This window comes from Amblyraja radiata, chromosome 8 (genome assembly GCF_010909765.2).
Source record: "Amblyraja radiata isolate CabotCenter1 chromosome 8, sAmbRad1.1.pri, whole genome shotgun sequence".
In the NCBI taxonomy this organism is placed as follows: domain Eukaryota; kingdom Metazoa; phylum Chordata; class Chondrichthyes; order Rajiformes; family Rajidae; genus Amblyraja; species Amblyraja radiata.
Window position 1 is genome coordinate 69557035 of NC_045963.1, and position 15374 is coordinate 69572408.

Consider the following 15374-nt stretch of genomic DNA (forward strand, 5'->3'; position numbering starts at 1 on the left):
CAGGTATTATGGATTACAGATACAGGTATTATGGCACCAAATGCAATATCTAAGCACTAACTTTTAAAATGTTACCTTACTGGTCATCACAATTGAGTATTTTGCATTTATAACGGGACTATGCTGTGCCCTAAAGAATCATTTTGCTCAGTAGTGTAGAGGGGAAAGCATTAAAGAAAATTTGCTATATCCATTACTCGAAATTGCATGGGCTTTTACTACCAAAGACTAAGATGGTTCCAAACAATTCATCTTCACATTTCTCCATATTGGAAACGTCATTGTTATGGAGTCCAATGAAGTTGCACCATAATTGGTGACCCTCGGGACAATCTTTGATTGGACTTTACTTGCTTTTACCTTTTGTTATTCCCTTAAAATGTATCTGTACACTGTGAATGGCTCGATTGCAATCATGCATTGTCTTTCTACTGACTCGTTAGCACGCAACAAAAGTTTTTCACTATACCTCGGTACACGTAACAATAAACTAAACAGAACTGAACTGAAGTTACTAGCATTGATATAAGGTTGATTGAATGGCAGAAAGCAAAGAATAGGAATAAAGGGTGCGAGTGACTAGTGGTGTTCCGCAGGGGTCAGTGTTGGAACCCTTACTCTTCACATTGTATATCAATGATTCGGATGATGGTAGTGATGGCTTTGCAGCCAAGTTTGCAGATGATATGAAGATACGTGGAGGGTAGATGCAGCAAAAGGAATACAGCATAGCAAAGTGTGCAGTTATGCACTTTGGTAGTCAGAATAAAGGAGGAGACTATTTTCTAATTGGGGAGAGGATTCAGAAATCAGAGGTACAAAGGGACTTGGAAGGATTCCCAAAAGGTTAATTTGCAAGTTGAATTGGTAGTAAGAATATGCTGTCTGATCCGCTGAGTTACTCCAGCATTTTGTCTTTTTTATGAAAACGTATTTTTCTTATAAAGCAGTCAAAGAGGTATGTTTTAAGTATTTTATTCTGATATCAGGTAATGTATAGTCAAAGTTCCTACTTTGTCTACAACTTATCAAATGTTTACAGTTCATTCTTTAATCTGGTTCAGATTAATTTAAGGTGTGGACCTAACATCAAAACAGTCTGAAAAAGGGTTTTGAGCCAAAATGTTGCCTATTTCCTTTGCTCCATTGATGCTGCCTCACCCGCTGAGTTTCTCCGGCATTTTTGTCTACCATCAAAATAGTACATCCTTTATTGTGAAATAATACAAAGAGCTTGTTATAATACTGACAGGTAGCATCATTGTAAAACAGCAGTGTATCATTCACTGGCATCTATAGCTGAATATTTTCTGTGAAGAAAAAATATTGTTTCATCTATGACAGAAAGTTGCTAGGTGAGAAAGAATTAATACAAGCATGATGGTTCATTGAAAAAGGCCAAAACTGTCAACTGTTGATCTATAATCCCTGCCATTGGACTGATCTGGTGACGATACAACTCTGCTGAATATAATAGAAAGAGTCCAAACCTCTGACTTCCCTACTCACAATGCTGAACGAGTATCTTCACAAGATGCCTAACTATCGCTTTCCCAAAGCCAATCAGGGACAGATACAAAATCTGGCCTTATCAATGACACATCCATCCTGAGAAATGAATGTTATTTTTTTTTAATGTTAATTGCTGCTGCTTTAAGTTACAAGCAACTTTTCAGCTCCAAGGATGGTCAAGGGAAAATTAACCAGTTTTGCTTTAACTTAAGCAACATCTTTGGAATCCCATACAAACACGTACTACGCTGAAGGGATATTCAGAAAGCTAGTGTAAAAAATGTGGACAAATTATAAGATGTGTTTGTTTTTAATAAAAAGGAATAAACATATTCAAAATGAAATTAAGGTTCAGCTCAATTGTTTTGTTGGCCTAGGACTTGTTCAGGAGTTCAGTGGCAGAGCAAACTGTTAAGTCTTCCCATCCATTAGTGGCTGCATCTTCCAAATACATAGGATATCGATAGTGGTCCCAGACACTGCTGTTCAAACATCTACGCAGCAATTGCATTTTGTATCACTGGCACGAACCACTAAAATTCAGCTGCTGTTAGTTTAACAATAGTATTGAAAGCTCAACGCCGGCTTACTTTTCAGGATATTCATTATCATTGACACAGTCAGAATCAATAGCAATAACGTATCAGTTATGGAAAGAGAGAATAGGGAGTATATGAAATCATGAACTGCTGCAAATCTATCACCTTTTCATACGCCAATTGAAAACAGAACCAGATCCTGTTAGGTGGCTGTGTTAAATTACTAATAGCCACATGGCTATAACTGCAGGGAAGCTTGTTACATTTAATTGCTTAGATAGTTGTGATACGAGTAAACATTTGGTGCAAATTTATATTTTAATTTGAGCATATGAATATTTATAAATCTCAAATTAGTTTTTAATCTTATTTTAGTCAATTACTTTCAAAATTCCCGCAAATCAGCTTTGCCAATTTTCTTTCCTTATTCTTTTTATAAACTTGCATCACTTCAATTCTTATATTAAACTCCTCTAATTTTATTCATTATTTGTGTAGACTCCATTTTTCTCCTCCATGATTATTTCTAAAAGATTTCCCACCAATAAAGGGGGGCTGCACAGTGGAGCAGGGAGCAGCACAGTGGCCCAGCAGTAGAGTTGCTGCCTTACAGCGATAGAGGTCCAGGTTCAATCCTGAATATGGGTGCTGCCTGAACAGAGTTTGTATGGTCTTAATATTTTAGTTTAGTATAGAGATACAGGGGATCGGGGGTGCCATCCTGTGTGGTATGGCTGCCCAGCCTGCAGCTGTTCGTTTTTCACTCTTTTTTTTATTTTTAGTGAGTTTTAGTATTTTGTTTTTGGAGTTCAGCGGGCCTGGAGCGGTGTTTCCTGAGGGGACCGCCCAGTACCTCGGCTTCGGCGGCACAGCGCTGGAGCGCTATTGCGGAGCGGGCGATGCCTTGCCCGGGTCGCCGCACAGGAGCTCCGGTGAGCTGAAGACCGCCGTTGATACATCGCGGAGCTGCGGGACTATGGAGCAGCCAGCTGCGGCGCTGAACTTTTCATCGGGAGCCTGGGATCTCTTGCCGAGATCGCCAGTGGTTGAGCTCCATCCAGCGCGGCCTTGTTGGCTTCGGAAGCCACGATCTCCGGTAAAGGAAGCGGCCGTTCCAGGGTTCCCATGCCGCTGAGAGGATTCTCCCGACGCCGGAGCACCATCACCCGGCGAGAACGGCCTGGAACATCGGGCCTCCATAAAGGCCACTGTGGAGGCCTCAATAGGCCCGACTATGGGTGGACATGAGATGGGGACTGGACATTGTGCCTTCCTCATAATGGGAACCATTGTGGGGGGATGTTTTTTATGTTTAAATCTGTTATTAATGTTATGTCTGTATTCTTTCTTTATGTGCTGCATTGGCAAGAAGCATTTCACTACACCTATGTGACCAATAAAATAACCTTTGAACCTAACCTTTGAACCTTTCTTCCTATGACTACCTGGGTTTCCTCCCACATTCCAAAGACGTGCAGGCTTGTAGGTTAATTGGCTTCTGAAACTTATACCTAGTGTGTAGGTTTAAACTAGTGTAGGGGTGATCGCTGGTCGGCACAGACTCGATGAGCCGAAAGACCCGTTTCCATGCTGTATCTCTATACTAAACTAAAATATTATTAAATTAAAATATTATATTAACTGGCTGAATAGAGACAGAGTAAATACAGGAGAGGTGAGAAAATCTATTATATTTTTAAGCGTGGAACATCCTAGTTGAAAAGATATATTCAAGCAGTTTCGGAAAAATATCTGGAAAATAAACTAAATATGGCCTGGCTAAAGAAGGGTTAAGTTATAAACTCTGAGAACTATTGCAAGTCCAAAGGGCTCAACAGTTATCTTATGAAATGAAATGCTTCCATGACACTACCACAGCAAAGGCTTTTGATTGTGCCATCCCTCACTTCATGGAACAATGCACTCAATAAAACGTAACTTTTACTTGTAAATTCATCAGGAAACTTCCTGCCAAAATAAAACTGCTTGGTGTTTAAAATAAAACTTTTATGGTATACAGCAGCTTTCAGCAAATTAGAATGAAATTGTACTTACTTCTGGTTTCTTTAAAATTTGAATGTAGAACATGCAATTTTTCATAGGATAGATGACGATTAAGACATCACCAAAATCCGTAGGAATGATTCCCCTGCGATAGTCCCTTGTGTGCTCTGACCATATGATGTGAACCTCGTCATTTCCCAAGTGACGAAGCTGCAATGATAAATTGGCTCTCGATTAATTGTAGTCTAGTGATATTAGTATCTCATTACATGGTCAACATCTAGAAATTTAATTAATTTGCCTCAATGGCTGGAATTGTTGAGGTAGTAAAAGGTGGAAACACTTATCCAATTGATTTGTCTTAGTTAGTTTGGTAGGTTTGGATAATATAGCAATTGTAGAAGAATGCATTTAGAAAATAATTTGCATTCTATTTTCCTATTTGCAAACCATTGTAGTGATTCTTTTGTAAATTTGCAGAGCTGAGCTCAGGACATTGTATTGGACATGCAAGTCATAGAATCATAGAGTGATACAGTGTGGAAACATGTCCTTCGGCCCAACACCCACACCGGCCAACGTTTCCCAGCTACACCAGTCCCACCTGCCTGCATTTGGTCCAAATCCCTCCAAACTTGTCCTATCCTTGTCCCTGTCTAACTGTTTCTTAAACCTTGGGATAGTCCCAGCCTCAACTACCTCCTCTGGCAGCTTAATCCATACACCCACCACCCTTTGTGTGAAAAAGTTACCCCTCAGATTCCCATTAAATCTTTTCCCCTTCACCTTGAACCTATATCCTCTGGTCCTCGATTCCCCCACTCTTGGCAAAAGATTCTGTCCATCTACCCGATTTATTCCTCTCATGAATACTCCTGGGAAACTGGATATATTTGGTGACAATCCAACCAGACTGCCTGGTCTGGTAGTTAATCAGTTAAATTTAGGTAGATATTGATGTACTTTCTGTCCAGAGAAATTGATTTCTTGAAGACTGAGCTTTACAGAGACAGCTAATTGGTTAGGACTGTTGAATCTATAAGTAATTTCTACAAAAGTGACTTATACTTGTATTGACTGACAGTTCAATGCTTTGAGACACCCGATAAGAGAACTCTCGGCTGAAATCGTTCCATATTTTCTCAATTATTTCACTTACAATGAGTGTCCAGATCACTGGATTCACACACCATTGTCAAGACCCATACTATAATTGGGGAATGTGCTCGAATTCCCAATGTGATTTCTTACTCTGTAATAGGTTCTGATGGGATTCATTCATAGGCTGCCTTTTATCTGTTAATTAATTTTTTTCAATAAATCCAACTTGTAGTGTTGCCTAAAATGTAATATGACTGTTACCTGGAAAAAAATCAATTCAAATGATTGTAATGATGTGTCCAACAATCGCAGGTTACTTAGTGCTCATGTGAGATTATTTGGCGTGCACTCTAATTAACAACTGAACACATCAGTTCTGTGGTGCACAGTTTTTATTTCTCTACTATCGTGCTCATTTTGATACAAACTATGAAAGATTCATGGTGATTTTTAAAGACATAAGTGTACAAAATAACATAACGAGATAAGTAGAAAATCTGGTGCTGAGAGCAAGGTTAGTTCCAATAGCAAAAGCATCAAAATAACATTGCCAACTATACCAACCACATTATACAGATACTTTAACATGGATTTAAAGTGACATTCAACGTTCAGACCATTTGCTTTTTCCCCCCTTATATTGTTTTAAAAATCACTCCATCAACAAATAATAGTTTATATGCTGGGAGGAAGAACCATAAGCAGCAGCCTTGTGACAGGGGCCTAGTGAGACAACACCTGGAGTATTGTGTGCAGTATTGGTCTCCAAATTTGACGAAGGACATTATTGCTATTGAGGGAGTGCAGCGTAGATTCACGAGGTTAATTCCCGGGATGGCGGGACTATCGTATGTTGATAGAATGGAACGGCTGGGCCTGTATACTCTGGAATTTAGAAGGATGAGAGGCTATATTACTGAAAGATATAAGATTATTAAGGGATTGGGCACGCTAAAGGCATGTTCCTGATGTTGAGGGAGTCCAGAACAAGGGGCCACCGTTTAAGAATAAGGGGTAGGCCATTTAGAACAGAGATGAGGATAAACTTTTTCACACAGAGAGTTGTGAATCTATGGAATTCTCTGCCTCAGAAGGCAGTGGAGGCCAATTCTCTGGATGCTTTCAAGAGAGAGTTAGATAGAGCTCTTAAAGATAGCAGTGTCAGGGGATATAGTGAGAAGGCAGGTACAGGATACTGAATGTGGATGATCAGCCATGATCACAGTGAATGGCGGCGCTGGCTCGAAGGGCCGAATGGCCTACTCCTGCACCTATTGTCTATTTATAGCTAGTGACTTTCCAGAATCCACTGGTTATTAAATTGTGGGCCGGTTACAGCCATCATAATCACCATGATCTTATTTGACATTTCCAGCTCTTAACTATTAGAAAATTATGAGGCAAAATGCTCAATGTTTACTCTCCTTCCAGCCCTGGAATGCTGTGAATGTTGTCATTGCAGAACATCTCCAATTGGCTAGGAGAATTTATATCTCAAAGATAGGCACAAAAAGCTGGAGTAACTCAGCGGGTCAGGCAGTATCTCTGGAGAAAAGGAATAGGTGATGTTTGGGGTCGAGACCCATTGCTTTCCCAATAATATTCTCGGAGTAAAAGCCTCTAAATTTACAAGTGTCACAAAACACAAGAAATACCATCTGAAAATATTAATTAATTTCAAAACACATTGTTAGACATTTGCTTCATTGAGATTAGCTTTCAGACACACGTTTCTTTTAACTTCCAATAATGGAAATAGATACACTTTAGGATGGTATCACCTTTTAGCCTCACATCATTCACCTTACACTGACCTTCCTCAAAAAAAAATTACTGACAAGCATTTCTGAATAACATAAAACAGACAGTGAATGGAGCGAAATATTTGATTCCGTTGACCAGTGAAAACATCCGAATCCTTGGCTAATTAGACATGTGCAACAGAACTCATTTACTCATGTGGATCATTTTGCAAGCTGTTAGCCGGGTGGCTAACACACCACCGATGACACTGGTCAAGGCATTGCACCCAGCAGCCTGACCTCCTTCGTGCTAATTGCATTAGAAAAGCCAGCTGCCTCGAGAATGGAGTCGTCAATTTGATTGAAAGTTCTTGTTGTCATATAGGCATGGTGGCCCTGTTATTCAGTAGCTCCGAAGCCTGACCAACCCCTTTGTTTGCACTGCAGTGTGCCCTTCCTCGAAAACTGAGCTTTATTTGTAAATTAACCAAGAAACTTCCTGGAGGAATAGCACAGCCTGGAGATTGATAATGTGTGCCTTTCATTCGCCTCCACTCTTACTGTAACCCTGCCAATTTGCTTTCCTGCTCCAGTCCTGCCTCAGGCTAAAAAAGCCTTGTAAGACATAAGTGCAATTACAGTTTGTGGAGCCAAGTGAATCGTACAAATCCAATAGCACAGCTCTGTCACAGCTTGCAATCTCTGTGCTGCTAAAAATTCAATTTAACAAAGCTAACTAATTTCCACTGCAAGATCACAGGGTTCAGCATGGGGTTGGTGGCACAAAACAAAAATGAGAGCTTACTACTTTTAAACATTTTTCGATAAGCTAAATCACCTCATTAGTTTTTGATGCTCATTTTTTAATTAAAACATTAACTATGATTTGGTGAGATAGAGACAGAGGACTGCAGCATGCTGATGCACAAATTGATTTTCACTTTCATGTATGCTCTGATCAAAAGTTTACAATAATGATGCCAGATGTTGCAATTCTATGGAACAGTATGACCCACATTTTTATGAAAGCAATTTTAGTAGAACCTTTATTATATACTACTCATAAAGCTTTAAAGGCAATTACATTCATTCTTACTATTCTTATGCTCACAGAGACTGCTTCAATTGAAACTTGCTATAAGGTATAACATATCCTTCTTTAAACTGCCTTTGAAAAGTTACTGACACATTACAACCTAAAAATATGATTCAATGTCAAACCTAGTGTTTGAACAAGCAATTAAGTTAAATCCATTTGGATCCTTATCAAAATATATCATATTTAAAAAATATAATCTCCACCTAGCCTGATCAAATTCCATAACCTGTTTTCCTTCAGCACTATTACAGTGGAGCATCTAAAAAATATTATGCCTGATATTATGAAAGCAGAATTATACCTCAAATTGTTCAGCAAGAATCATGGAGAAAATAAAATAAATCACCCCCAAGTGAGCAATTGCTGCCAAAATGTTTGTTCTACCTGTTTACTGCAATGGGATACAAAGTCAACATTAGTGACAGATGGTAAGCATGGATCTACTGTACTCAGAAGTCTGGATTTGTGTAGGTGTAGCTGTGTCTGTGCCATTTATAGGCAGGTGGGTTGTTGAAAGTAGGAAACATCATTTTCTGAGTGAGATAGGAACAGGTGGGTTTTAAGAGAGGGACAGCCATTTTCCATTTGGAAGTACAGACAAGCAAAGATAGTTTTCACTGTAAAAGCAGAACATAAATGGGAGTGATTTTTTAATGATCGTTTCACATCAGCTGAAATGGATAAAAACAGCAATCACTGCCAAGAGACTACCGATGTCATAGGTCTTGATGATATACACAGATAAAGAAATTTAGACAAGAGACTGTTCAACACCTGCCTGAGTTTTGATTGTTTACAAAAAATCATTTTCCTATTCCTATTTCTCAAGAGATGCTGCCTGACCCGATGAGTTATCCCAGCTTTTTGTATCTATCTTCGGTTTAAACCAGCGGAAGGGTCTCGATCCGAGACGTCACCTACTCCTTTTCTCCAGAGATGCTGCCTGACCCGCTGAGTTACACCATCTTTTTGGGTCTATCTTCTGTTGCATCTGTTGTGGGTTGAAAGGCATAACTATCTGCTGTGAAATCACTGTAAGATCACAAAGCGGTCATCATATTTGTTATTCAGATGCTATGATATTATTGTATGACTCAAACAACATTTGGACAGGCACACATGGAGGAAAGGTTTAGAGAGATAAGGGACAAATGCAAGCAAGTGGGACTAGCATAGATGGGGACATCTTGGTTGGCACGGACAAGTTGGACCAAAGGGCCTGTTTGACTATGATAATACATGATCATAAAAGATTGAATTAAATTGTGCACAAGCAATATCAGCAATAAAATGGTGGGTGAAATCTTGCAGACAATTGAGTTGAATAATGGATATTCCATTGCATGATTTGAAAATCAGATTTTGTAGCAAAGAAATACACAAAATGCTGAGTAACTCAGCAGGCCAGTGGAAAGGCGACGTTTCTGATCGGAACCCTTCTTTCGACCTGAAAAAGAAGAATGGCTCTGACTCAAAATGTCACCTATCCATGTTCTCCAGGGATGCTGCCTGGCCTGCTGAGTTACTCCAGCATTTGATGCCTTTCCTTGGTATATTTGCATCTGCAATTCCTCGTTATTAGAATTTGGAATATGTTAAGCCAATCTGTGGTTAAAGAGCAACTCGATGGAATTTCTTTCAGACTTTCCAGGTGAGCCAATATTACATACGAACAACGGTCATTCATAAATCTGAATTGCTCAATCAAGTCTCTGGGAACAATTGACAGAGTAGGCAAACTTTCAGCTGGTAGGATTTTTATTCAGCCTTCAAAGCAATATTGATGCTGCATCTGAACCTTGAATAATTAAGGAAAGCTGAAATTTTTGCATGAACTGACATAATGTACGATTCATTGATAAAGTGTTGTAGGCTCAATTGCAGAGATGAACCAATGCACTTCCTAAGCAAAATGATGGTTAGGTTAAATGGTAAAATGAAGCAGTAATCCAATGAGCCTCGGGCATGCATTACTTTTTTCTCCACCGACATCTTCATGATAGTTTGGTCAATTACTTTAAAAATTCTGAAGTGAGGGTAGCTTAGGTTACATATCTGGCTAATCTATTAAATGCCAGGTTAGGTTGCTTGACACTACCATTGATTAGACAAAGAAGCTTCTTGCTAGATACTAATGATACACGTTTGAAAGAGGAAATACTTGAATTGAGGGGGTGTGTAATGAGAAAGGTATTCAAACAAGATTGCACTGCTTTGATTTATATCTTCGGTTAATCTCTTTTTCCAACATCACCACGTAAAAATCGAAATTGAGATCTGTTCTTAAACTCACATTTCAAAGTCGATATGTTCATGCACAACTGAATGCTAATCAACTTCCAAGAAAATAGTGAGAAACAAAGCATGTCAAGTCCATTTGATTTATGTGCCAGATTTTATTTTGTTTACCAAAATCTCATTTTTGTTGGAAGAAGACGGTTAGCCTTGTTAGAATTACTAACATGTTTTCATTTCACAGGTGACCATATTTTGTTCAATATGCAATTATTAAATACATTCATAGCTTGACTTTGTTTAAAAGGTGACATGCAAAACAAACATTGTAAAATATAACTGAAAATAACTACAAAAACGTCCAATTTGTATTCAACCAATATTGACTTTGTTATTCTGAAGGATCATATCCTGCTTTTCTCTTTCAAGCCTCTCAATAATTTGTCTGTCATAAGAAACAGCAAAACACCTCCATGATACAAGGGAATATGAATCAGCAAACACTATTGGACTATAATTCACAATGAAGTGATCATTCACTATGAAATAGGTTACATTACCAATCACTTTATATTGAATAAAATTTACTTAGGTTTTCGAAAGGATATGTAGAATTTTAATGTTCAGGCTCTTCACTGTTATAGAGTCATAGTGTGATGCAGTGGAAACAGGCCCTTCAGCCCAACATGCCCACACCGGCCAGCAATGTCACAGCTACACTATTCCCACTTGCTTGCGCTTGGTCCATATCCATCCAAACCTGTACTATCCATGTACCTGTCGCAAACGGTTTCCTAAACAATGGGATAGTCCCAGCCTCAAATACCTCCCCTGGCAGCTTGTTTCATACACCCACCACCCTTTCTGTGAAAACATTACCCCTCAAATTCCTATTAAATATGTTCCCCTTCACCTTGAACTTATGTCCTCTGGTCCTCGATTCCCCTACTCTGGGCAAGAGACTGTGTATCTACCTGATCTATTCCTCTCATGATTGTGTATACCTCTGAAAAATCACCCCTCATCCTCCTGCGCTCCAGGGAATAGTGTGCCTACCCAGCCTACTCAACCTCTCCTTATACTGACACCCTCTAGTCCTGGCAACATCCTCGTAAATCTTTTCTGAACCCTTTCAATCTTTCCTATAACATGGTGCCCAGAACTGAACACAAATACCATTTCAAAAGCTTTTGTTTCGTATGATATTACTACAAAGGAGCAATGTTTTCACAGCTACGTTATGGAACTTGATGGCTGACATTTGTGGGTTGTCTCCGAATTCAATACTTTCAGGTTGGAGCGTATAAGAACTATCAGTCCCCGGCATCTACACCTTTTTAAATGGTTTAAACCATTTAAAAATAAATAACTACAATTGTCAAATTATCAAGAACCCTGGGGGAAAGCAATAGCTGTCAGGAAATTCTGGCTAATTACCTTTTTAGTTATTGAATCATCAGAATCAGACGGCATTCTTGTTGAAACATGGAAAATGACTTCCACTGTAGAGGTAGCATAGTAAGGTGCAGTTTGGCCCGTACTTCCATTACGTTGCAGACCACCCATAAAACCACAATGTGTAGACAGGTCAATCTACAGAAAATAAATGAATAATATAATATAATAATAATAATAATAATAATAATAATAACTTTATTTATAAAGCACTTTAAACAACTGCAGTTGCCACAAAGTGCTGTACATGAGAACTCATGAACAAAAAGCTATTACAAACAATTAAAAACCATTAAAAACCGTAAAACGAAGGACTATAAAAAACACACTAAAAATTAAAAGACATTAAAAGCACTAAAAACAGGAGCAATGCCTCAGCCAGTGTCGAAAGCCAAAGAATAAAAATGTGTTTTTAGGGAGGATTTGAAGATGGACAGTGAGGGGGCCTGTCTGATGTGCAGCGGCAAGGTGTTCCAGAGTGCCGGAGCAGCAACATAAAAGGCTCTATCCCCTCTGAGCTTCCGCTTAGACCTTGGTACCTCAAGGAGCAGCTGATCAGCTGACCTGAGGCACCGGGCAGGAGCATATAGGTGGAGCAGCTCAGAGAGGTAAGGCGGGGCGAGCCCATTCAACGATTTAAAAACAAATAAAATAATTTTGAAATGAACTCGAAAGTGCACTGGGAGCCAGTGAAGGGAGGCCAAAATTAGCGTAATGTGCTCCCTCTTTCGAGTTCCGGTCAAAAGGCGAGCGGCAGCATTTTGAACAAGCTGGAGACGAGCCAATGAAGCTCGTGCGACTCCAGAGTAGAGTGCGTTACAGTAATCCAGCCTAGATGTAATAAAGGCATGGATTACTGTTTCAAAATGCTCCCGCTCGAGAATGGGCTTCACCTTTGCCAGCTTCCTTAGGTGAAAGAAGCTGGACTTAACCACCGCGCCTATTTGTTTATCTAGTTTAAAATCACCGTCCATCCTAAAACCCAGGTTCAAAACGGTTGGCTTTACAATCAATTACAAAATGCTCTCTTTCCCGTCACAAATAAATCACTACAGAATTGAATATTGTTTTGAATAAAGCACTAACTAATACACAGTGAAATTTGACATAAACTTTCCTACATGAACACAATTTTTATTCTGGATATTTATTTCTGATAGTTGTAGAATAGATTATAGAGCCTGTCCCTCTAACGCGACTTTTCAGCGATTGTCTTCAACCTTCAAGTTTGAGGGCACTCGCCTGAAAAACCTCGAGCTGGATTGACTATAAGTGGTGAAATGGCGAGCTGGATCCACCGTCTGCGCGCGCACACACACACACACACACACACACACACACACACACATCGCAAAGGCGGGGGGCCAGGAAAAACGGGGGAGCGCTGTTTGAAATTCACACCCGCGATGAACAGGAAGGTAAAAGACGGCTGGCAGAGTTACGGGAAGTCCTTTAGAGAGCGCGGAGAGGGGGGGGGGGGGGGGGGGAGAGATAAGGGGTGGGAGGGGGAGAGAAGGGGGACGAAGGATTGGAGACACGTTTAAGAAGCCAGACAACTTTCAGCGAGCATTTAACATTACCGGTCGGTTTTCCTTGGTTCTGAAAACTCCAATGAGCCATTTAAAATGCCCGGTCAGCGAAGGCCGATGGCTGCTCTCGACTGCCTGTAACTACATAGCGACCCCACTCCACTGCACTACGAGTTCAAAAGAACCATGCCGACCAATCTTTCCTCGACCAAACTGAGGCCGCGAGTATGCGGGAACTTCCCTCGAGCATGAAGGAGAGTTCCAGTGACCTCCTAGGACCACGTGTCGACCATGCTGCGAGTTTGAGTCGAGCTCAAACTCTTCTAAACTCGCAAATTAGGTCGCCACAGTGGGACAGGCCCTTTAGGAATAATATTTTACTGTTGTGTCAATGTAAAAGCTCTGCTTTTAGCCCATTAACTGGAGTTTTTCCCGTCACAGATTTTTTACAGAATTAAAACTTGTAACTTTATATAATAATAAAACTGCTTTCAATTTGGCAAATATTTATTCCCATTTTAATTCATGTAGTAAAAGAAACCTCAAACAAGTTTTCTGGGAAAGATTCAAATATAGTACATGTGAAGACTGTGCAGCTGTCAGAGGATTGCAGCGAGATCCATATTAATAAGTGAACACAGTAAAATGTTGATCCATGTGTACGATAGCACAGTAGTGTTGCAGGAAGTGCAACCAGAGTAACCAGAGTTCGATTCTGACCTCTGGTAGGTTCTGCGTGGAATTTGCACATCCTCTCTGTGACTGCATGGGATTCCTGGGTGCTTTGTTTACCTCCAATGATGAGCTGGCGGGTGGGTTAATTAGTTAATGTAAATTGCCCCCGTTGTGCTAAGGACATGGGTGAGAAACCAAGTTTACCTTAAGGTAGATGGACACAAAAAGCTGGAGTAACGCAGCGGTCAGGCAGCATCTCTGGAGAAAAGGAATAGGTGAAGTTTCGGGTCGAGACCCTTCTTCAGACTCAGTCATTGGGACGTGAACCCTGACTCTCAGTCTGAAGGGTCTTGACCTGAAACATCACCTATTCCTTTTCTCCAGAGATGCTGTCTGACCCGTTGAGTTACTCTAGCTTTTAGTGTCTATGGAGAACCTGTATAAGCGATGTTTTGGGTTGGGATCCTTCTTCACTCCGATTGTAGTAGGGAGGGAGGGAGAAAGCTGGAAATGAGAGGGGGACGGGACAAAGCCTGGCAAGTTATAGATGAATACAGATGAGGGGAGGGGGTTAATTGGCAAATGGGTGGACAAAAGCAAGAGAGGACAGGGAGACACAAGGCTGTGAGATAACCATATAACCATATAACAATTACAGCACGGAAACAGGCCATCTCGGCCCTACAAGTCCGTGCCGAACAATTTTTTTCCCTTAGTCCCACCTGCCTGCACTCATACCATAACCCTCCATTCCCTTCTCATCCATATGCCTATCCAATTTATTCTTAAATGATACCAACGAACCTGCCGCCACCACTTCTACTGGAAGCTCATTCCACACCGCTACCACTCTCTGAGTAAAGAAGTTCCCCCTCATGTTACCCCTAAACTTCTGTCCTTTAATTCTGAAGTCATGTCCTCTTGTTTGAATCTTCCCTATTCTCAAAGGGAAAAGCTTGATCACATCAACTCTGTCTATCCCTCTCATCATTTTAAAGACCTCTATCAAGTCCCCCCTTAACCTTCTGCGCTCCAGAGAATAAAGACCTAACTTATTCAACCTATCTCTGTAACTTAGTTGTTGAAATCCAGGCAACATTCTAGTAAATCTCCTCTGTACTCTCTCTATTTTGTTGACATCCTTCCTATAATTGGGCGACCAAAATTGTACACCATACTCCAGATTTGGTCTCACCAATGCCTTGTACAATTTTAACATTACATCCCAGCTTCTATACTCAATGCTCTGATTTATAAAGGCTAGCATACCAAAAGCTTTCTTTACCACCCTATCTATATGAGATTCCACCTTCAAGGAACTATGCACGGTTATTCCCAGATCCCTCTGTTCAACTGTATTCTTCAATTCCCTACCATTTATCATGTACGTCCTATTTTGATTTGTCCTGCCAAGGTGTAACACCTCACATTTATCAGCATTAAACTCCATCTGCCATCTTTCAGCCCATTTTTCCAAATGGCC

At 40.2% G+C, this 15374-nt stretch overlaps 1 protein-coding gene across 4 annotated transcripts in view; it reads right to left on the reverse strand.

The window, feature by feature from the left end:
• Positions 1-15374, reverse strand: part of ralgapa2 (Ral GTPase activating protein catalytic subunit alpha 2) — a 462100-nt gene that overhangs the window by 124356 nt on the left and 322370 nt on the right. For all 4 annotated transcript variants that reach the window (XM_033026192.1, XM_033026194.1, XM_033026193.1 and 1 more), the window contains 2 exons: positions 11670-11825; positions 4107-4265 (listed from right to left, as the gene is read on the reverse strand). In XM_033026192.1, the coding sequence (XP_032882083.1) occupies positions 4107-4265; positions 11670-11825 (315 nt within the window). The remainder of the gene's footprint in view (positions 1-4106; positions 4266-11669; positions 11826-15374) is intronic.